We start from the raw sequence: 26260 nt of genomic DNA on the forward strand, positions 1-26260 counted from the left end.
ATGTCACACGACTCGTATAACTGCATTATTGCAATTAGAGAGTGTGGTGTTTGAACAATATTGTTCTCTTTGAGAATTTGAAATTATAATCATATTGGTGTCCATGTTGGACAATATGAAGTTGATATTGTTTTCGTAAATAATAATGGACGAGAACGGGAATATAGTACATAATGTATTACCTATGTAAGTCTTGTATGTTTATAAGTATTCATGTAAACGGTTAAAAGTTTAACATTTGTTACAGTTTCAAAATAAAAAAAAAACTCGATGATAATGCAGGTATCTTTAATTTAATTTTTAACTCGTCTTTTGTAAGTGTTTGACTGAAAGAAATAAAACATGTTCTAAGTTATAACAAATAATGCACGTAGATCGTACTGCCAAGTCGCATCCGGTATGAATGATTTGTGTACCTAAAATATATCACAATATAAATTATAATATATTGTGACTCGGGCCACGCATTGTAGGGACAATAATTATTATTAACGAACGGAGTACGTTTTATTGTCATTCAAACGATGTGGCAACAATCTAAAGTGTAACTCTAAAGGCTTCATACATAATATTGTATAATATTAATAATAAAATGTATACCTACAAATATATTATATGATATAGCCATACAGACACATTGAATAGATTACGTAGAACCTCATATTCTCATAATCATCCTTGGAAGTGGGAGGAAGCAGTCAAGCAGACTCCGGACTTCGTGGTTTATTACTTAGATTTGTGTTTGAATTTTATCGCGTTCCATAAAAATAATAAGAAAATTGATATTTAAAATTAAATTATTTCATATCATAAAATGTTATGTTTTATGTAGAAATAATGCCAAAAAAAATCCTTAAAACTAAATTAAAAATTTTCGTGTGAAGCATCATATTTTAGATATTATAATAGAGAAAATATCGTAAGAAAAAGGTAGAAAACCAAGAGGTACAGTAATACTTTAAAAAAATTCTGGAGATTTTGTTCCGTGCACTACTCGTGTATCCTTAATTTGCTCCTAGGAGATATGTTATCGTCTATTATTGCTATATACTAATATTATATTGCTTTTTCCGTATAATGCAAAAACTATATTAATTTTTCTGCTTCCATACTAAATGATGGACAATTTTTCTGAAATATTTTGACTTCGAATGTATTTATAAGTGATTTGTAAATTTATAATTCGTAAGGCCCCGCAAATCATACTAATGGTATAATATATATAACGCGTGTAATGTATTTATATTTAGCAGGTAAATGTCACAATGGTTAATTTTTAAAAAGATAGTGGGGGGTGTGTCAAAAATGTTTTCAAAAATTGCAATCATTTTTTAATTAGATAACAAAATATTTATATAGATGTTATAATACCTTTAGTATGTCTAAGTCCTAGGTGAGTTATAGATATTATAGAATCTATGGGGACATTAAATGCACCCCATAAAAAATATTGGGTTTTAAATATAATTAGGGAAGAAGATTTCTACCATTTGCATATTTTCTGTATGCAACCATAATAAAAAGCGCTTGCTAAAAACACATTTGTTTCATGGTACGAGTTATGATACATTTCATATTACATATTATGCAGTCTTTATAAAGGTAAATTTTGCTATTTTAGAACTATTTTGCACGTTTTCTTTTAAACAACTTTTATTAAATCAGTTATTTATATCATTTGATAATTTGAAAATGTTCACACGCTTCTAAGTGGCTGCGGTTCAATTAAGACAATTGGATTGAAAATATTTGAGTCATATTGCAATTGCAGTTTGTAGGTGTCTTATATTATGTCGTTCTTGTTTTAGATATTATTTATTTTTAACAATTATTATTAATTAAATAACTATAAAAAAAAAAAAAATTTTAATGTACTTAATATACTGCAGCACATTTTAGGATTTTTGAGTGCATTTATACATGTATAATATATATTTATAAACGTCAGATTTTTCTGTCTTTCGCAGTGCTTTTTTGGGGCTGATATGATATTATGTCCTCTGTCCAGATCACGCGATCACAATAAATTGCATTTGTGTATTATAATATAATTAATATATTATTGTAAGGTATTATATTGTATCTGAGATGAAGATATACAGTTTGTCGAAAATTTCGTTAACTAACCTATAGACTCGCGGCGATGAATATACCTAATATTACAATAACAATATACAATAAGACGATTAGTTCGTTTTTGGTCGAGGCGGCTTATTGTTGTAGTATAGGTTGCGCTTACGAGCCCGTTCTTGTTTCAAGTGGCCACTTATGCGCAACCGTAAATACGTTAAAACCGTTTACACGGTGTGCGCCAAACTGCAAATACTATAATATCGTACAGGTATATACAGCGTAATTGCGGTGCGCCCATAAAACGGATTGAAATTCGCGTACGGTTTTTTTCTCGGTAATACCATAATATTGTACACTGCGTGTAAGTGCGAATATTATTATAAATGTATACACGTTTTTGACAGGGACGAGTGCCAAAACAATCCACACGTTACGGCGTCGGTGGGCCGACGGGGGAAAAATAGCAACGTCAAGTGAAAAAATGGAGAAAAAAAAACGCGCGCACGTTAATCGGGCCAAAGGCGGTGGCAGCGGCGAGCGCGCTCGTGGATCAATATCGGTCCGGTGACGGATCGCGGTGAGTCGAACGCGCGCGCGGCACAGCTAACGCAGCCGCCGATATCGCACCACCAGTCACCGCTACTACTACTACTATTCTACTATTCTACTATTCTACTACTACTACTACTACTACTACTACTACTACTACTACAACGATTGCTGTTGCTGTTGCGCTGCTAAGACTACATTGCAACACACACGCGTACACGTTAGAATAAAATAATAGTTATAATAGTGTATAATAATAATAATAACAACGACAACAATAATCGCAAACAAGCACGCTCGCGAATCGTGCAGCCTGCAAAACCCGAACCCAGCAGAGTGTGGTGGCGGCAGAAGGAAAACATAACAACCAATATATTGTATTGCGCGTATGTACTACGACCGAAAACTCGATTGAAACAAAATAATAAACAGTACAGTACGCCTCTCAGTCGAATTTCCGGCGCGACACAGTCGGCGGTGCGTTCCGTGTATCGTGACACGAGCGCATGTGAGACGAAATAAATTCAACAAAAAAAACCCGACAGCGGAAAAGCCGGCCGCCCGCCCGCCGAGAGTCCCGACTCGTGCGCGCGTGACACAATAATCGCGCGGACGCTATGACGACCGCTGCCGCCGCTGCCGCCGCCGCCGCCGCCGCCGCAGCTACCACCTGATCGCCGGCGCAGACGACGTGGGCCCGCAGCACTATGACGACGACGATTCGCCGCGGTTGAAGTGGTCGACCGTCCCGACCTTCCGCTCATTCCCGGATCCCGTGACGCACAAACGACGTCTAGTCCAAGGTAAAATGCACACTCAGCACAATATAAATACACAGGTTACGCCTAGCCATGTACGCTTGTAGTATAATGATATATACGGTCGCGCGTATAAGCACTGCGCGTAACGCTCGCGTGTCCTATGCCCGTCGATTTGTGCTTTTCGGTCGCGCAACAATGTAACGATAATTATTTATTGTTGTCGAGCTCGCGTGGTCGGCGAATATCGCCGCCTCTCCGCGCGCGCACCCCTCCCCCACCCCCTCCCTTCCAGCCACTCGCCACAAACGCCACTTTGCGGGCACACTATGTACACATTATGCGCGTTTGGCTTTTGAAAGCGGTGCTTCGAACTTCGACAACAATAATATTATACAGACCGCCGGGGTCATCGATAACATTTCGTCATAAAATGATTATGTCCATCGCGTTAGGCCGTCAAACATACACTGATCGACGACGCGATTGCGCGGCCCCCCGAGATATTCAACCCTTATATTATTATTATGTCAGACACTACATAAACCTCGCCCGGGAAAACGGTTCCGGCGATATGACGGTCGCGCGTACCTCTTGAATGTTATGTGCACATAGGGGGTGGGTAAAAGCTAGGCATATATTTTATTACGTTAGGTGCGAAATCGGCGATCGAGAAAGTTCGGGGGGAGAGGGCTTTTATGCGAGGACGCCCACTGATGGCATGCTTTACTGCGTGCCGATTTGAATGTCGCGAGTTTTCAAATTAAAAACATAACATGTAAACAGGTACGAGACAAAATAATAATATTTACAGTGGAAAATTAGGAAAGTTTCGGAAGTCCATACTCTGGTTATAATAATATACTGTTCTCGCGGTATACAAGCTAGCGCCGCGCCGCCGCGGTATAATATTCAGCACTTCAGCAAAGATATCGATGTTTTCCGACTTAACTATAACTTTTAGCTTCTTATATTTACGACTTTTGAGACTTGTCACCCTACGGCCGGTATTCGTATTGAAAACGAAACAAGTCTGACGACGCAAACTTGTTCTCCGCACAATATAATATAATAACAATGAAATAGCAGCGTACAACGTGTTCAGATAAATCGCTTTTCTTTTTAATTTATCATAGTCCAAAAAGATCGATTACAACCAATTATTGGAACAGTTTCCCAATTACATTGTGATAATAATCTTATAAAATTTAAAATATTAGTACATTACGAATGAAACAAAATTAACGAACGTAACGTTTGCCTAAACAGCACCCGCCACAATACGTTATTCATAAGCGAACGTAGATTAAATTTCGGCTGCAGGTTTAGCGTATTAATTGTATTCTTATCTTATTTTAACATATTACAATATTTACACATTACACTATCTATGTAATAATGTTCATTGTTCAATGCGCGTATATAATAAAAAAAATATGTTTCTCCTACAGCATCCGGCGTATCGTTGTGACGTTATTCGGCCATTCTATGTTACGACGCTGTAAATTGCACAATCACCGCACGTTTATTTCCGTCCTAAAAAGTAAAAACCAATCGATGATAATATTGTGTTCGTATTGCCATAATCAGACGACCGTTTCGTTTGCACTATAATGCTGAAACATCAGTAAATATAATTATCATACTCTAAATTCGATATCGTTTTGCGATTACAAGCCAATTTTCAAATATTAATTTCACTATACCTAATACTATAGCGTACAAGTCTTTTAAATAGATACCAGGGCATCTTTTGATGGAAAACTTAAGGAGCGGACTTTGGCTCGCTTATAAAGTTAAAAATGTTTGAAATATCCATACATTTATCGGCAAATTACTCGAACGTGTAACAAGATTTTGGCGACTTTACAACGGACAAAGCGTCTTAAAACCCCTCCTCTATATTGACTACTACAAATGATTTATTATTTTATTCAGAGTTTAAAAATTTAAAGACACCTGTAATAACGCATGTAAATGTTTAATATATACCTACTAAAAATAATAATGTCGTTACTGTTATAGCGTTCAACACGTAGATTACCGTTCATTGATAGAAGATAATCCAACTATACAATTTAAATATTAAACAAATTACTTCTAATAGGTACAAGTTTGAAAGCAATGAAAGCTTGGTAATTCCTAAATCAATTCTTAAAATGTTTAGTATCTATCACTCTATCTTGTATAAAAATGATAATATTCGTCACGCGTAATTCTGTAATATACTTAGTACCTGCTCTAAAATTTAGATTAATTTCATAAAGTGTACGGACATTAGTAAAGGTATCAGCAGGGCGTATGTTATTAGGAAATAATATTTGATTTGATTTTTATATAAAAAATAGGGACAATAAAATCATAAACGCTACTGCCCTTGACAATATTTCATAATAACGATGGTGTTCATTGCGCGCCCTCTCTATTACCGCTAAGCACGTTATGAGAAATTGTACTTATAATACGTATCTTTGGTTATAATTCTACTAATAATCCGATATATACATTATGGTATCAATAGCTTATGTATAAATAAGATTCTCAAGTTTTACAAATACATGATAACTATTTTTCTTAGTTATCCATAAATATTTTATTACAAATTTATTTACGTACACGATTTAAAAAATAAATGCTCTACAATTTTTCTGTAAGACATTATAATAATATTGCGGGAGTTTTCGCTCTAAATATGTCTGCGATTACCCAGGCTGCTAACCTCTAGCTTATGTTGTATTGTATTACACATAAAGATAATAATAATAGGTGTAAAAAAAGAAGATATCAAATGTAATTTTGTGCCAGTATACCAGCTATCGCACACATGTGCCTATAGGCTATAATCTATATTAAATTTACAATTAACAAACTTTTAGTCAACAAAACTCGTATTTAAATGAATACCTCCATACTACAAACTATGTAGTGTGGAGGTATTAATATGTAGTACATATAGAATCGCTTGTACTAAACATTACAAAATATAAAATAATGACACTTAAGTATTTTCGTACGTCGGTTATTATTTTTTCACGCGTAAGTCAAGTTAAAAACTATATAGAAATAACTTTCATATAGTGAGTTTGTGAGTTTCGCGGAGGTTTCTACGTCGAAACACTTATCTCTGCCAAAACAATGGCTGTATTATTCTGAATATAAATGAAACCATGCAGGGGCATACCTCCAGTAGTCCAACTATATGACCCACGATTTAGTTCGATTTTTAATCAGAATGATAACCTAGTATACGTAAATATTATGTAGGCATTGTTATTTATTATCACTCTCAATAAATTAAATCATACGCAAAAAAACACCGATTTTAATTTACAAAAAATAATGTTTATTATAAATAAATATGCCATCGTTTGATATATTTTTATAACTTCTGTCTCACAAATCAACACATATTATAGGGTGATTCTAGATTCACTATAAGCATACTCACCACCATTTTTTATTTGATAACCAATTTATTCAAATTCTTCAGATTTTTGTACTACTTAACAGAGACGTATTTAGTGGGATTGGGGCAGGAGAGGCTTGGGCCCCGGTAGGTAAATTTTGAATTTTGGAGAGCATTTTGATATAATACGGTATCTAGGTTTTTCTTACCTGGGGTGCAAAATTCCTAAATACGTCTCTGCTACTCGGGGAGTGTCATATTATGGTGATACAAACTTCAGTTTTTTACACGAAACATCCCTTTTTTTACTGAAATTATTCAGTGGATAATTTTGACCTATACCTAATTTAAATATTCTAACGAGTAGTGTTTTTATTTATCCAAATATACATATTAAGGATAATAGTTCTTAAGTATATGGTTTTACAAAAATATAAAATAATATTGGATCTAGTTTTTATTATAGTTTGACCATTTTTACAAATTATAAATGATTATATCAATGGTGTTCATTACACAAATTTTCAAATCGCCATAAACCCCATATCTTATAATCCCGTAATCATATGAACCTATAAATTATTCATGGTATCCAAACAAAGTTCAATAATTCAAAAACAACTTGTTCGTATTTTATTTTGGTAAGTAAAACATTTCAGAAAATGTTAACACTAAATAATTTATAGTTAAATATAGGGGAGATGATTTTCATTCGAAAAACAGATGCATGTATCTCCACAGGACACTCTTTAATGAATAAGTTCAAATAATCTTAACAATTTGAAAGTATGTATAATGTATATAGTCTTAACACTTAAGTATATTTACTTAAAAAATTAGATTTTGAATAACTGTATTTTTTTTTTTTTAAAAGGGAGGTTCAGAATGCTTGGTGATGGTGAATCACTCTATATAATATACGTATGTACTTAGTTTCTAAACAACATAAAAATAAATAGCTGTACTACGAAAAACTTTAAACTCAATCGATCCTCTACAATTGTATTACCTAAACGGGATAAAAACGTCATAAAATTACAATTTGTAAATAATTTCTTCAGATTTTTGCTAAGTATTACAGACAGTTCATTAAATTAATAATATTTTATACTTAAACAGTAAATACACTTGTATTTATTTTAACTCAACATGCGCCTACCCTATCTTTCTTTACCGCGAGCCTATGACACGCCCGCGTTATTTTAATGACTCGCGCAACTGTCCAAATAAAAAAGATCATTTCTAGGAATTGTTTAGGGTTAACAAGAAAAAGGTCATCAAATAAATTGACACAAAGGGGAAATAAAATTGAACCAAATATTTTTATTTAACTGGTGAGTGCAGAAAATAAAAAGGTTCGCCGTCCCTGCTTTACGGCCTATAGGTTAGTCTACAATACATATAAAATAATAAATTATAAGTTTAATATATAATTACATTTTTTCAAAAACTATTTTAGTGTTTGAATCATATTTGAACATAAAATTTATCAAATGATTAATGAAGATATATATTTTTTTATTTAAGAATGAAAATTAAAAATGTATAATCATTAATATTATGTAGTTATATTATTGTATTTTGTTCTTTTTTCTTGTTCATTAAAATTATCTATTTAATAAATATTTGTTAAATATATGTTGTATATACTTCATATAAATGATAATAATATGTATATGACATAATGTTTGTTAATTATATCCACCAACAACTTACTTTTAAAAATAAAAACACAAACAATAAATTATATTTCCAAAATATATTTTAGGATTTTAGATTCTGAGCGAAGTGATAGTTTGACTAGTATGAGTACCTACTTTATCTACTAGCTACCCAAACAAAAAAAAATTCAGTTTTAGTCAAAGGTTATTATTGTTGTAATTTAAAAAATATTATTTATACAGTGGACTTGAAACGTTTTGTCACTATACGTATACTGCTATTAATTAATGTATATACTGAATTACTAACAAATAAAAAATATTTTGATTAATTTTAAAATATTTATACCACAAACAGCAGGAACTTATTCACATTATTTTGGTACGTCGCTAATTCAATATTACATTAATTAATAACTGCTAGTAGTTAGTACTTAGTATTTTATGAATTATTATTATTTATTTTATAATAAAGTATAATGTCTTTTTAATAAAAAATAAATCAACCTTCAGCCTTCTGTATTACTTATAGTAGAAAAATAAATTACTGATAACTATATATTAAACAAATATATTATAATATCATTAAGAATATAGGCTTACAGACGGTCTCCATTTTAAATCGATTTCCATTGTATAGGTACATTATTTTATCATTGAATTTAAATTGCAAACATCCATTACAGACATATTCAATCACTCGATACCTACCATACAGGATAATACCAACTACAGAACTTGTGATTTAGCTGATTTTAACAACCTTCTCATCCCTTTTTAATTGTGATCCTTTTGTCAAACATACAATTTTAAGTGCGCTGATATTTTTAATAATTTATTTTTAATTTACAAAATGTAAAATAATAATAATAAATAATAAATAATAATACCTAATGATAATAATATTTACTATATTTATAAAATATATTATATATTGGTAAATGGTACCTATTTATAATATTTGTACATGAAAAATTGCCTTAAAGCGAATCTATATACCTTATTGATATTTTATATAATATCATCATATAACCTAGTACCAACCGAATAGCAATCTATTCACATTTTAGAATAGGTACGGGTATCTAATATGTTTAAGTCAAAATATTAAAATATCAAAAATAAAACAAAAATAAAAAAACTTTAAAATTAATTGTATTAAAAAAATACTAGAACTAGAAGATACTACTCTAATATTAAACGTAGGAATGAGTAATGACTACTGATAACTATAGGTAAAATTAATATTTTAACTATTAGTATTTAAAAAAAAATATAGATTATTGTTTTAAGAAATTAACCTTTTAACTGATATATTAGCATTAATTATTCCACAGTTTGTTTGATCAGTCGGTCTCTTGAATAATCATATTTAGTTATTATTACTACAATCTTAAATTACACTTCTAGAACGTTGATTATCTTGAACCATAAAATAACCTTTAGTATATTAAAAATTGTATTCACTGTGAATAATATACATTGAAAATTAATTCCACGTATCATCTTTATGTTTAAATGTATTAATTTTACATAGTTTTTAATGGACTTTGTTTTTAATTATAGATGTACACACTACGCCAATTAATTTAATTTGATCGTGCAATTTATTATTAATGTAACCACGCAGACCTCTATGATGATTATATTGATAAATTTGTATGAGCAATTAAACTAATACTAGTATTATATAATAGTAGCGGTATTCTAATTTTGAAAACAACGAAATAAATACTAATTAGTTACTACAACTAAAATTTTTTCAACTAATTTTTTTTTTAAATAACATCAAAATACTTGCATACAAAATGTATACATGCTGAGCCTGTTTAGCGCAAACTTGTTAATTTTATTACCTAACCAGTAATATTTGTAATAATACTTGTACGCAACTATCATCGCATTTTCTGATGATTTAAAAAAAATGTTGAGTATTGATACAATTGATTTCTATAAAAAATTTTAATTAGTCTGACCTTATTAATATTGTCACTTAAATACTTGATCTAATAATTTGGGTCTCCTATTGAATATTTTTTAGTGTCAAACTATGACTTACATATGGTGCCTTAACCTTGTCAACTTAAGTTGTACTAGCCAATGTTCAGATCTGCTTCATCATAATAATGACATTCATGATTTTGGATTTACTGTATATATGCAGATATACATAAATTGCCCCCCTTGACCTCCCAGTTTACGCCAATTTGTATATCCTTCACTAAATAAAATCTTAACCTTCATATCGAAATTCTTATTGTCAAGCTTTAAAAATGGTAGGTTACTTTAAACGTATTACATTCAAATATAAGTTATATATGCTTCTATTAAAACTCTTTATTGTACACTTGTTCAATCAATTATTGAATGGCTCAGTTTTTTGAAACTTCCATAGCTCATACGAGTCATACTACAAAGGTCTATAAGCAATTAGAAAAATTTCAACACAAATTTCTTAAACATACAGCATTTTACTCATAATCTACCTATGACTATATGACCCTATTTTCCATAAACTGAATTTAGGCAGTTTAACCGATCGCGCAGACTTTTGGCTAATATTGACTTTCTGCAAAAACTTCTCTTCAATAAAATTGATAGCCCAATAATAATTTTCAAACACAATTTTAATATTCTATCTTGGATTATCTCTTCAATTATTTTTTTCATTTCTGCTCTACTAATATCTAATTACTAACTCAATGAAATTATTATGTCTATTGGCAATACTTACCCTTTTTCTTTTGTTTTAAATGTATGTTTACTTTGTATTTAATTTAATCTCATATGGCAATGTATTTGTTTGCCTCGTCTTTATTTAAAATAATCTTTTATTGTGCATGTTATAATATATATATTTGTAAAATGTAATATATTGTTGTATATCTTGGACGTAAATCTGCTTTTTACTTTCTTACCTATATATTTATACATACATGTCGTAGGCATAAAGTCAAATCAGGCATTTTACTAAATGCCTAGGTGAATATCCAAATAATTTAATTTTTATGCAATTTTACTATTCGTCTAAACTTTTGGTTAAATTCCTATTTCAAGTCAGGCAAATAACAAAAATGACATTTTGTATTATTTTAAAACTTTAACTACCAATTGTTTTAAAATTTAAATTATAAATGAACATAGGTGTAAACTATACTAATTAGGTGTGATAGAACGAGTAAAAAATATGAATAAAAAAGTTATATTATTATAACAATTTTTTTTTAATTTTTAGTTATTACTTGTTGTTACATGTTATTGTTTGATGGGATTTGTTAGAAAAATTAACATTATTTTTAAAACAAAAACACCATCTAGTTAAATTTTTAAAATTGTATAATATGTATAATTTTTTTTTATTATTTGCCTGACTTGAAATAGGCATTTATTAAATTCTTGTTATGGTATAAAAAGATAATAATTAGTTTCTGAAAAATAAAATATATACGTGTGATATAGACACGTGTAATGATGCATTCATACTACAGCTAGGTGATCACGCGTGTAGTTTTATTATTGTTTCGGCTGGAATTTATTATTTTGGAATAAAAATAAGCGGACTATATAATGATTGATTAAATGCTTTTATTTTATTTTACTTAATCATATAAAATTCTTGGTAATGAAACGACTAATTTATTAGATCGTGTGCTATAATACGTCATTGTCACTGACGTGACATTAAAACTGGTGACTCTTGACCTTACCTACCCGACCCGGGTAAATTACTCGACTATCAATAATCAATATTGTATATACTGTATACAGACAATAACTTTAAACATTAAACTAATTGTGCAAGTGTATAGTAATTTTAAAAACACTGAATAAAAAAACGCCGAAAACTATATATCGCGTTTAAACAATATAATATACTGCGAGATAAGATACTAAATAGCCGCAATCACGTCATGACGACCACGCATGGTCCATCATGGACTGATACACGCATATAGCACAACACATGGCCAAGGAGACGATAGCGTCGATGACGGACAAATGTGTAAACTCGGCTTATATTTAACTTTTTTTTATTTAACAACTATGCCCGGCAATAAATGGTAATAAAAATAATTAAATAAAATTTTAAACTTGGTCAGATAATTTTTACCAGCATAAACTAAAGAAATAAGTTCGACACGGTTTTATTTAAAAATAATAAATAAAATACATGTTATTATTATGTTATTGTAAACACTATTTGTTATTGAAATATAATTTAACAAACTTTCATTAATTTAGACAAATCAATTAATTTTCATATTGAAATTTTAAAAATAATCGTCACAGTTATCGTGCATTTATTATGAAATAGTTTTTGGAGGATCGTAAGTATTACCTTTTTGTTGTTTCTGCAGGGTATATCGTAAATGGATAAATAGTTCTCAATAATATTATGAGTGAATACCTAATTAGACATGAGAAGTTCAGGGCCCTTTTCTATCCTAAATATCAATTGTTTACAATTACATTAGACCTCTGTTACCCTAACTAAAATGAGTGTCACGGACTCTTAGAGGGCCGTGAACTACAAGTTAAGAACCGCTAGCATAGTGTACCTATAGCATGATTAGGTTAAAGGATTATTATTTATTATAAAAAGGGTATACAATAATAGCAATTAAATAATACCCTTGTAGAATGAATTCACCATGTGAACATTATTCTACTGTGTTTTCTAATAATAATAATTAATAAATAAAAACAAACAATTTCTTATAATTTATAATTGTTGCTGTAATTGTTATTTGTTTGATGATTTGAATAGTTATATCTTAAATTTATAACATCGTGATTCGATTCATTGATTTTAAACGATTTTGTGTAGATGGCACATTACAAGCACAAAGTATTCGAAGAGGAGACATCGAGCATGGGCTCGGTTCATTTGACAGAAGGAGTGACGGCATCCTCTACACACATCCGTTTTTATACAGTAATAATTTAGATACTATATGAAATGAAATATTGAAAAAAATACATTACACGTTGGTATAATAATTTGAAAAAATGTATTGTTCAACAGGGCAAACCTAAAAATATTTGGTCTCGATTGAAAAACAGAACGTCGTTGGAAAAAGTTCTCCTCGCCTTAACCTTACTTAATGGCGTGATATTGCTATTCATCATTATGTTACCGGTGCGTCAGGAAAAGTGTAATCCCCCCGCACACCAAATTCCAGATATATACGAAGAAACCGATTCTTTAGTTAGTACCGGACAAGGTGAGCTTCAAAGTGCCGTTAAACGCATTTGCATACATTTTTTGAAATGCAACGACGTTCTAAAGTAAAAAACTACGCTGAACATGAACATGTGATAACTGAATTTTTACTAAACTTAAGAATTATAATCAATTGGTTGTCCACAGATTATTGTATGAAGGAGACATGCGTAACGACGGCAGCGGCTATAATTAAAAGTATGGACACGAAATCCGACCCTTGCCAGGACTTCTACCAGTACGCTTGTGGTCAGTGGATAAAAGCGAATCCAGGTACCAGACGGCAGATCTATGTGGGGCATGTTTAATGAGTTGGAAATGAACAATCAACTTATAGTCAAAAACTCATTAGGTGCGACGTTGTTTTTTTATAATTTGCTTTATATGTCAACAAATTACCGAGTATTGTATTATTCGACCTTGAATATTGATTTAATTAATTTTCATTAGTTTAATATTAAATTATCTATTATGAATTTTACTATTTTTCCAGAACTAGTTTGGATCAATAATTATTTCTTAAAATTTAACATGTTTACTGTTTGATAAACTTTTATTCAAATTTATGTTGGCTTACGACTTATAAGTTATCACTAAGTCATCTTAACTATCTTCATTCATTGGCATTAGTTTTTTTCCAACCGATGCTTAGTATTTGATTCTTAATTTTTTATTATTACCACTCGCAAGAAATCTATATTTTCTAAACAATAAATAATTAATGGATTCGTGAATTTGTAAGTTATATTATAAGATAATATTATTTTTATAGAAGCAATTCCTATGAACACTAGTAGCAAAGCTGAACTCAAAGCCAAAATGTATTTTACGGCTTGCATGGATCCAAATAATACAATCGAAACATTAGGTGCCAAACCATTACTGGACCTTATTAAAGATATTGGCGGTTGGAATATATCAGGAACATGGAATGTATCTTCGTGGAAGCTACAAAAAACTTTAGAAATTGTTCATAATCGGTTCAATATGGCTGGACTATTCTATTGGATGGTCGGCGAAGATGACAGAAATTCAAGCAGGCACGTAATTCAAGTTAGTATTAAAAAAATATGCAACTATAGTAATTTCAAAAGTCCTATAGTATAGGTACACTGTGATTCACCGAGCATCCTCAGTTCTTCACTGTTTAATCACTTGATAATACATTTATTTAAATCTGATTTTTGTAAACTTTAAGTGTTCTTAAATATCATATTTCATTAAACAACATACTTAAATTTATATATAATTTAAGGAATGTTCTAAGGTCGCTAGTGATACAAACTCATCACTTTTTATATTTTAAATTAATATAAATTAATAAAAGTACGTAATTTTTTTTTTTTTTTTGAATATTGATGCATTTTAATCAACATTTTAACAGATAGTTTTTGAGTTACCTAACTGCTTATAAATTTTAAATGCAAATAAATGTTCTAATATAAAATATAAAATAGGATTGTTATTTGGTCACATATACTACTTATTAGTTATTATATTATTAATAATAACTTATTATAATTGGACAGTTTTTAAAAATTTAAATGCTAAAATTATATTGATTTAGTACCTACTATAATTTGAATACGTCATAGACCTAGTATCTTTTAAACCTATTGATTATTATTGTGGACTAATATCATTAGAACATAAAGTTTAACAAATCAGAAACTTATCGTTCAAATTTTGATTTATATTTTAAATATATACATCAACATTTTTTAAACGTATTATTAATTAAAATAAAATATAGTAGGTTCTCTTTTGAAAAAAAAATACACCACAGAATGCTTCTTAAAAAGTATAAAAAAAATCGGAACTTTCTAAAATATAGTTTTTCTGTATTTTAGAAGTAGAATTTGAATAAATAGATACATAATGTTATCACTAGAAAAATCATTTGTTAAGATGCTTTGTGAATCTCTCAATTTAAATAATTTTAACTATATTTTTTGTATGTGTATGCTATGTAGATTGACGAAGGTGGGCTGACATTACCAACTAGAGATTTTTATTTGAACGTTACAGCAAACCAAAAATTATTAGATACATATTTGGATTATATGACAACGGTGAGCTTATAATTTATTCATATATTTTGTGGTTTATTTTAATTAAGAGTGTACATTTTTTTTAGTTATTATTACAATGTATCAATGTATATTAAATTTGTTGTTATTTCTAATACTAATCAATAACTTTACTTAAAAATTACTCATTTGTTATCATAACTTAACACATTATTCATTAGTTGAATTAGAATTGTTTATTTTTGAGGTTTTAGATTGGAACATTATTAGGTGGTGAACCAAATTCAACAAGACTTCAAATGAAAGAAGTAATTAAATTTGAAACACGTTTGGCTATGTTTACGGAACCTGATGAAAATAGGCGCGATGAAGAAAAAGCCTATCATATTATGCCTATTAGTGAACTACAGAATTTAGCTCCATTCGTAAGTATACTGGTTTTAAAAAAAAATGTATTTCTTTACTTATGTAAATTTTAAACTCCCCCTTTTCACAAATTACATATTATACTAAATATTTATAAATGCTTATTTAGATTCAATGGAATCACTACTTCAATGCAGCTTTTCGATTAGTCGATAGAAAAATTACAATTAAGGAAAATGTCGTGGTATACTCTCCTTCGTTCATGTCGAACCTTTCTGCATTAATTACAGAGTATAGTAAATCTCCGGAAAATAAGACGTAAAAACATTTACTTTTAAAAATCTTAATTTAAATTTTACGAATAGTTAACTAATTATTGATTATTTTATAAACAATAGAGTAATTAACAACTATCTGGTGTGGCAAACCGTCAGGACCGTTACTCCTTATTTATCAAAAGTTTTTCGAGACGCTTATAAAGGACTACGAAAAGCATTATTAGGATCAGAAGGTGGCGAAGAACCTTGGCGGTACTGTATTAGCGATACAAACAATGTATTGGGATTTGCTTTGGGCGCATTATATGTCCGCGAAGTTTTTCACGGACAGTCGAAAAAACTAGTAAGTACTAGGTACTTAAAAATAAACTAAAATAAAGAAATCAGAAACTAAATATTATAAGTTTTTTAGGCTGAAGATATGATTAATGAAATAAGAACAGCATTTAAGGATAATTTCAAAAATTTGAAATGGATGGATAAAGAAACACTTATTGAAGCCGAAAAAAAAGCAGATGCTATAACAGATATGATTGGTAATATATAAACGGATTAAAATCTATAAACGAAAAATATTCATTGTGAAAATATTTTAGGTTTTCCAGATTATATAATGGATTCAAATCAGTTGGATGATAAATACCAGAATTTGACTGTACGTTCTGACGAATATTTTGAAAACAACTTACGTGCTATTCAATTTAATTTGTTGCAGTATTTATATAAGCTTGATCAACCTGTCAATCGTTCAAAGTAAAAACATAATTTACATTCAATTTAATAACAACTTAATTTATCGATTTTATTTCAGATGGAGTATGACCCCTCCAACAGTAAACGCATACTACACACCAACCAAAAATCAAATAGTCTTCCCAGCGGGTATTTTACAGGCACCATTTTTTGATCAAATGCAACAGTCTTCCATAAACTATGGTGCTATGGGAGTAGTCATGGGACATGAACTCACCCATGCATTTGATGATGAAGGTAAATCTAACATCTAAATAATTTGTTCATAAATCATAATCTATAAGTAAACATTATTATGACTTATACAACACTGAAAACATCACAATTCTTAGTTTTTAATTATATTGAAATATGTCTGTTTAAATATTTGAATAAATAATTTTTAAATTGAAAGGTCGAGAATTTGATCGCTTTGGAAATTTACACCAGTGGTGGAATAATAAAACAGTAAACAAGTTTAAAGAAGCGACAGATTGTATGATCAAACAATATTCTAACTATAAAGTTAATGGTTATAATATAAATGGAAAACGTACATTAGGTATACTCAAATTTAATTGTATAAAATAATAAATTCTATAATAAAAAATTATACTCCAGGAGAGAATATTGCTGACAATGGTGGACTTAAAGCTGCATATCGTGCTTATATTAAGTTACTTGAAGAAAAGAAGGCTCAACCAAACCGTTTACCTGCTGTTCATCTTACAACGCAACAACTGTTTTTCGTCAGTTTTGCACAAGTTAGTTTAAACAATTAACAAAAAAAAGAATCTATTAAAATAATTCCTTATTTTTCAGGTATGGTGTTCATCAAGTACAGATGAATCTCTCAAATTACAAATGGAAAAAGATCTGCATTCGCCGTCCCAGTTTAGAGTAAACGGTCCACTGAGTAATTTTGAAGAATTTTCAAAAGTATTCAACTGTCAAATAGGAACACCTATGAATCCAGAAGAAAAATGTATTATATGGTAACATATTCAAATGTTGGAATAATTTCATTTGGCCTAAAAAAAAAAAAAATACATTAATTGAAAGTATAAAACATTTAAAAATTGTATAAGCATATTAACTACCTAAAAACATTTTTAACTTAAAATAGAACATATTATGACTATATATTATAAGTATTTAACAGGGCTAAGCATGCACTAACAAATTAAAAAACTTAAGTTAAGTTAATTAAATATTTTTATTGGAAGAGTCTTGTGTTATCTTTTTAGATTTTAAACTGGACAATATTTTAGAATAATGTATATTTTTATTTAATAAGAAATTATTTTTACTTGTAGAGGTTATGCTCTAAAAATGTCTTGTAAACCCAGTCAATAGATTATACTTGTATACCTATTTTATTTACAAGACATGTTATTTGTTTATTTTGAATAAGTTACTCTACACGTGAATCCAAATGAACCATGTACATTCATTATGACTATTCACAAACAAATACTCAATGTTCAAAATCATTAACGTTTTTAAATAGTCATTAATCCTTACAAACATTAAACCAATTAGCAAAACTGCAGTACTTATGCTCTTCGCTTTGAATGTGATAACACTGATAACCAACACAACCAATTTCCTTTGACGAGGAATGTGAATCAAAACAAATACTTACCAAACATCATGGTAAGATAGTTTAAGATAAATTAAAACAATGTAATTGAAATTTTAAATCGTAATACATAATCTTACAATACCATTTACGTCATAAATATACTTGTTGATTCATTAATAGAAACAAAAATGCAATTATAAATTATTCCTTTCCGCGTCTAACATAAAAAATTGATCAATCACACATTTTTACTTAAACAATAATGTGTAAAATAAAAATTAAGTATTTTTAAGATTATATTAAATAGGGGTCACAAAATAGGTTGGAAATAAAGTTACATTTCTTACATAAAATTAAGTTGTTTTCGGTTATTTAATTTTTAACTAGTGTTAAGTTAAATTATAATTAATTTGCAAGTATTATTTTATTTTTTGTTAAAGTGATATTCCATAAAAAAAATAATAATACTTGAGTCTTAACTTTTTTGAATCATCGAAAAATATAACTAAATTTTAATTAAATCAATTGTTTGTATTAACTTAACTTAACGAGTTAAAAAATGTTTAACTTGCTTAGCCTTGAGGATTTATAAATAATTAAAATATGATGTACTTTTTTTTTTACATTTTTCATTAATTGCTTCTTTGAAGATTCCCGTGAATGTTATTGTTTATTTTTTTACTAGTATTATGTTATCTTATTTTTATTGATGTTTTTATTAATTTAATAATATGTTTTATTTTATCTTTAATAAATGAAATATTATACCAGCACACAACGTTATGATTTATATTATATATTATATAATAAGTATATAATAATTCCGTTTCCCAAACAACAATCAACAGTATATCACTGATTTATTTTAGTTGAATTTTTTGTTTGAAATTGAAATAAAAATAATATATTATATGAATTAAACATTAATAGAAATATTTGAATTCAAACATGTCGAGTATGGAAGAATATCTCAAAATAGGTAAAAACACAACATCTGATATACTTACTCAACATTTCTTCTTATACATTTCGCATATAAAACGAGCATTAGACAATTTCAATCAACGTATGGATAAAACAATTGTTCAGGTACTCGGTATATTTAATGGGTATCTATAAATGTATAATTTATAACAATTAACGACGAGTATAAGTATACGAGTGTAAATACAATTAAACAGATTATTTAAATACCTGCTAAAAATATCCTGAGATATTGGAAAGTGATTGTTTGGTATTTGGCTATATAGATTAGTGATTTTCAAGCTGCGTTCTATGAGATTTTATTCAAGAAATTAAATAAATATTTAAAAAAAGGTGGTGAAGTGGGTACCACTCTGTTGTACATTCGGTACATTAAACACACTTTAATAGGTGTGTTAAGTTAGTATTCCGGTAGGTCGATTATTTTTTTTCCGAAAACAGCATTCATTAAATTTATTATAAATTATAATATAATAAATAATTATATAATATATTATTATTATTATTATTATATTTATACCATAGAATATCGTTTGTTATTAACTTTTGTGTTTATTATACCTTACTAGTTACTGTAAATACGTAAGACAGTATTAATAATATTATGTATAAAAGTTTTAAATGACAAATAATGTTTTTTGAATTATAACAAAATAATTAATATCGCTAGGTATTAATCATTAAAATATTAAATTCGTCAAAATTTAAACTTTAAATATCTATAAACAGTAATTATGGTTGTATATTTTTTAGTTTTTTTAATTCCAGTATGAACTAAGTCTGAACTAAAAGGAACATTGTATTAAATTTTCAAACTTAAAACTTAAAATACCTACAAATAAAAAAAAGTTGTACCTATGAATTTTTATAATATTTATACTAATATAAGAATAGTAATTATATAATAAGATTTCTCGGTAAACTTGTTATAGGTAGAAAAACTAAAGAAGAATCTTGTTAAATTCTCAAATCTTAGATATAAAACGAAAATGTTTAAAGCATTTTTAACTACAAAATAATTTGTAAATTTTCAAAATGTTGAGGAATTTTGTTAAAATTATAACTTCAAACGATTAAAAAAAATACTTTAACTATAAATCTTCGATAGTTTTTAATTGGTAAATGTACAACTTAAAAGGAACCTACTATTAAGTTTTCTGACAATTTTGTCTAGCGATAAATTGTTTAATGGTAAATTGGTAACATCAAAATATTTTGAAAATAATTTTATGTTTAGGAAACATTAACATAAACCTTCTGTGAAAATTTCAAGTATCTAAGGTTATTCGTTTTTAATTAACATTAAAAAATTGATTTTTTTGCATAATTCTCGTTGTTCAATTCGGTAATTTTAGTAAGTACAACAAATAAATATACATCATTATAAAATCCATGCATTCATCACTCCACTATAAGAATCTAAAAAGTCGTAGAAAATTGTCGGTGTGCCGTAAATTTTTGTGAAGAATACAATGTGCCTTATTGTTTAACAAAAGTTAAGAAACCGCTGATATAGACAGTAATATCTATGTAAACTACTCTATGTTAAAATATTTTCGTAATATAATAATAATAGATATATTTCCCTATTTTTTTAGGCTTGGATTAATAAACTAATGGAAAACCCTCATCCAAATAATTTTAAAGCAGTTAAACGTAATATGTATTTAGCACAGTTACTAATACATTTATATGATGGAAAGTTACGAGCTCCATTTACAAGAATGCCATCTAATAAACCCTTAGAGACCTTTGACGAATTACCGTTATACGGGGAGCCGGATACTGCACTTGTGGAATACAACGTAACTCCTGAAATATTTAACAGAGAACTACCGTTAGATGAACTTAATTATATTTCATCGGATGAACGGACATATATAGCTGTTCAAAGTTTAGATGACGGTTTTACAGTATTCGGATATGTAGCAGTTACCATTGGACATGTAGGTACAGGTCCGCTGTGGTTGAATTCCCGAGGAGAATCGATGTAAATATATAAAATAAACAATTCAACTGTTATATGCAAATGAAATCAGTCTAAAACATACTTTTAATATTAAAGTTAAGAGGACACTATACCCGTATTTGTTATCTCCGTCATACAAGTGCGTAACACATTAAATACGAAATCTACGCTCAGTAGTTCACGTTTAACTTCATTAGCTTTAATATTAGAGTGAATCAATCTATTATAAAATTGAATGATAAAAACTTGAAATATGTAACAAAAAAATTTCAAAAATTTGAAGTTGTATTCGTATGTAGATTTCTTACGACAAATTTTATGTATAAGCAATTTTGCATGTACAAAATAGTATAAACTTTAAATATGGATTTATTATAAAAAATCAATATAATATGAACATAATGAACACAGATAAAGTTCTTACAATTAAGTTTCATAATGAATCAATTCATTCTAATATTAAAGCTAACAAAATTAATCGTGAACTTCTTAGTATAGATATGGTTAAATATGGTTTGTTATGTACTTGTAAGATGGAGACAACAAATGCGGTTGTATAAAGAGAAATCTAGACACTGGTACACAGAAAAATTTTGAGAACACATGCAATTAATAAAACCACCTTTTTTATTTGTATAAAACTTAAAAAAAAAAAAAATTTCTCTTGGAGGATGAATGATTAATAATTTGATGATTTGCAATAATTGTTTACTTATGAAACATCTAGGGAATTTTTTCAATTAAAAATTAGAGGAAATTATAAAAAAACACATTATATTTTTGCAACAGTAAAACTAAAATTTGACGGGAATTCAGAATTAGTTATTATTTGTAAATTAGGCACTAAATTAGCCAGTAATCATCTACTTATATTTTCTTTAGTAAAAGTCCAATTCCTACTTATCAAGATTTACCAGTAAGTTCTCCTTTAACAGAGAACTCACAAGAAATTGAGCTTGATATAATGGACAAGCAGGCAAGTAAAGGCCTAGACATTTTAGTAAAAGAAATATGGGATGTTTTATCTGGACGACATACCCCAGACGTCAGGGAACGTGCTGGTGGCTTTTATCGCACGCTATATACCACTATCAAACAAGAAATGCTTAATGAACAAAATAATCTACACTGGACCAAATGTCAAGATCCTTTTGTTAAACGGCTGATATTTTTCTTGATGGAAGATTTAATGGTTGACGGTATGCGTGACACTACGGTGTTCCGTCGATTTAATCAATTATCGATGTTAAAAAAACGAATCAAAGCTATTATAGTTGAAGTATGATTTTTAATCATGATCATTATTTTTTAAATATTATTATATACTAATAGCTTACAATTATTTATCAACATATAATGAATTACAAAAATAGTTAATATTTTGTATATAAATTTATTTTATCTCATTTCTCGTATTTTTATATCATATTATTGGCTGTTGATTAAAGCTATATTATTGAGCGCAGATGATCTAATTATGTAAAAGACCTGTTGTATAGATTGAAACCAGACAACGGTTTTTTAAAGAAGTCAAAAAGTCAATAACAATGCCTAAAATGCAATTATTTTTACATCCATCGATTAATAGTTCAAGCTTTGTATCTGAAATTATATTACAAGAAGCACTTAAAATGGGCCCAACAACTAAGGATTTTCTCTTAACACAGTATCCTTCCTGTGTGGTAAAAAAGTAAGCTGATATACATATAAACTTTGTTTTTAAAAACCAAATGTATTGTTGTTTACTTCTTTTTAGTTTTAAAATGCTTAAAGTGAAACAAAATTGATTGGTTTTAATATTTTTAATAATTTAAGCTTTAGCTTTAGGAGCATCTTAATTAATAACTACTATAATGTGCTTAATTATTTTTTTTTTATTGAATATAAATTTTATCGGCTGATATGTATATTTAATATCGCAATAAATTGAATAAATAATATGCAAAATATATAATTAAACTACTAAATTGAAAACTTTAATAATTTATACTTGTATATGTTTATATTGAGTCAAGTGTAAAAATATCGGTAAATCCTGGAATACACAAAACAATTTGGCTATACTCCAAATGATTGTTATAGTGAGAGGATTTTTACTAAGTTTAGTATATTTTGTTGGTTATATTTATAATACATGAATAAATTACTTAATTATACCTACTGCTAATATTCAGACACCCGAAAAATCAACCAAGAGACAATATAGAAAAATTAGACTAACTTATTTGACTTTTACAATGTAAAATATAAGTAAAAACTCATCAGCCAGTCAGTTTTTAATTTCTATGTAAAAATTTTTTTTGTTAAATTATATGTTCTTAGAATAATTAAGCTTGTGTAATTTTAGATTTAAGATAATGATTGTTAATGAAAAAAAACGCATAATACAGTTAATCAAAATGCGTTTAGATAATGTAACAAATGAAATGTATAAAGATTTTAAAGATTCGATAAGACAAGGTTTGCGTGATTATCAAGCGGCTCGAAATGAATGGCTTAGGGTTTGGCAAGTAATCAGAGAATACGAGGAAGTATTAAAAATTGAAGATTTGAAGTTGACTGCAAATTATAAAAATATCAACGATAAATTTTTGGAAATAATAAAAAATGAAATTGATATAGCGAAAAGACGTTTTAAGGTAAATATGTACGAGTATAGTACTCGTACATGTATAGATTAGTTAATACCGAAAATTTGCAACCCAGTCCGGATCCAATTTGTCATGAGTTTACAATTCGGCTCAATTCTGATAGCGGATATCTCAATTTTTTTTTAATAGTAACCTGCGCCCGGTTAATATTTTCATTTTCTTTTTTTAATTAGGTACACTAAAATATATTTTCACACAAATGATATATCTATAAAAATGCATTGTTTAAACTTTAATTATTTTTTAATATTTCAAAAGAAACCTATGAGGTTCCCTCTTAAATATTGTTCTCTATAAATTTCATAGTTAGTGTTTTTACTTTAAAACGACTTTTTGATGCCGTTTTGTTTATTTTCCGTGGACAAGTTTTTACTGCTAAAAATGACCAGTGTAGCGTCCTCTAAATATCAATCCTATGTCCCTATACAAGTTCTGTTGAAATATGGCGGAAAGTCCTAATCAGAGCATGGTGAGTTTTAAACATAGATGTAAGATACTAAGATATAATAAAGTGTCTATAGCTTAAAATCACGGATAAATATAACTTTTTATCCGTGCTTAAAATTAAATGTCTCGGCTTCCATTTTATTGAATCCGTCCTAGCCCATGCAGGTTTTTACTAACTAGAGATTAGACTAATAACTATGGAATATAATAATAGGTATAGAGTTATTTTTGTTTTTAGATTCTCAATAATAATATACAAACTTATTTTGACATTTCATATAGATTTTTAGTTTATTTTTAAGTCTTTCTCGTGATTTATATAACACTAATATAAACAATTTTTTATAATTATTTGTTTGAAATTTGAAAAAAGATTATGGTTTAAAGTAAAATCAAATAATAATTAACCAAATTCGAGTATACTTACACAAATTTTAAAATAAAACGAATTCAATCAATTTAATTTTTGAATATTATCAAATAACAAAATCTAGAAATAATATAATAAATATTCAAATCTCCGTGAATTCGGATTTTATTATATTTTTATTTAAAAACAAATTCTAACACATTTCAATAAATAATATACAATAAAATACCGAATTCAGAATAAATACAATTTTAAACTTTTAAACAATAAAAACTAAAACAACTCACATATATTAACTTATATAAATGTGTTATTTTATGGTATTTAAGAACACTAAAGAAAAAACCAACAAACTTGAAAATGACATTTATTTACTAAATAAAAAGATACATGAACGAAATGAAATACTTATATTGGAAAAAATGCACCTAGAAGAACAAAAAAAAATGTATAAAGATGAAATAACCAATGAAAACATAGAAATACAACTAAGAATAGTTACCATCGATCATTTGAAAACTATTATAAATTGACTTAAGAAATAGTGTTACCTATTAATAGTTTAATGTATAATATTATAAAAATAAATATATGTATAATTGATTTATGTATCCTAACTTACATACTATAATTACTATAATACTTATATTGGCTTAACTTGTGGAATTATTAACTGCAGCGTTTTGAAAATACTTTTTTATTACTTATACAATTGATAGATTTTGAGCGGAGTGATTAATTTATTGATCTTTTTTAAGGCATAAAAATGTTTTAATATTCAATACTGAGGGTTGTTTTTGGTCGCAAATTTGATACAGTTTGTACTTTGGAACCTCAAATGTAATAAAAGTGTTTTTCGAAATAACCATAATAAAATATTTAAAAAAAATATATTATGAAAACTACCACAATTTGTCTTTGTTTATTGTTGTAATTCCTAAATGAATAATCGAAAATAATTTAAATTATCAAATATATATATATATATCATAAATATAATATTATTTATTAATTAACGACAGTAGTATCCAAAATCACAAAAATTTAAGATTATTTTGTAGTTAAAAATCATACAAATTTTAATCTTAAAAGCTTGAAAATTCAAAAATGAATATATAATTTTTTATGTATTACTGGAATTAAAAAACAAATAGATATTACATTTTTACATATTATA

The 26260-nt window shown here is 28.1% G+C and overlaps 2 protein-coding genes across 2 annotated transcripts; both read left to right on the forward strand.

Moving 5' to 3' along the window:
* The first annotated feature begins 2753 nt into the window (after window positions 1-2753).
* Window positions 2754-18161, forward strand: LOC113559954 (endothelin-converting enzyme homolog). The gene is given in 16 exon segments (XM_026965752.1): window positions 2754-3425; window positions 13276-13383; window positions 13474-13672; window positions 13819-13943; window positions 13945-14023; window positions 14444-14724; window positions 15645-15743; window positions 15956-16126; window positions 16237-16385; window positions 16466-16688; window positions 16758-16881; window positions 16942-17098; window positions 17157-17335; window positions 17493-17639; window positions 17699-17841; window positions 17900-18161. Coding segments are annotated over 15 exon segments (2361 nt in total). The 5' UTR covers window positions 2754-3425; the 3' UTR covers window positions 18077-18161.
* Window positions 18162-19610: 1449 nt separating this feature from the next.
* On the forward strand, window positions 19611-25616 carry LOC113550222. Its single transcript, XM_026951931.1, has 6 exons — window positions 19611-19751; window positions 21245-21636; window positions 22498-22894; window positions 23115-23305; window positions 23963-24254; window positions 25413-25616. The coding sequence occupies exons 1-6, from the start codon at window positions 19611-19613 to the stop codon at window positions 25614-25616; spliced, it is 1617 nt and encodes a 538-aa protein (XP_026807732.1).
* The last annotated feature ends 644 nt before the right edge of the window (window positions 25617-26260 follow it).

The sequence above is a fragment of the Rhopalosiphum maidis genome, chromosome 1 (assembly GCF_003676215.2).
Source record: "Rhopalosiphum maidis isolate BTI-1 chromosome 1, ASM367621v3, whole genome shotgun sequence".
Taxonomy (NCBI): Eukaryota; Metazoa; Arthropoda; class Insecta; order Hemiptera; family Aphididae; genus Rhopalosiphum; species Rhopalosiphum maidis.

Coding starts and splice junctions, on each gene's coding strand:
- LOC113550222 (XM_026951931.1), top strand. CDS start 19,611: ATGTCGAGTATGGAAGAATATCTCAAAATAGGTAAAAACACAACATCT. Junction 21,637..22,497: donor AATTCCCGAGGAGAATCGAT/GTAAATATATAA, acceptor TATTTTCTTTAG/TAAAAGTCCAATTCCTACTT. Junction 24,255..25,412: donor TAGCGAAAAGACGTTTTAAG/GTAAATATGTAC, acceptor ATGGTATTTAAG/AACACTAAAGAAAAAACCAA.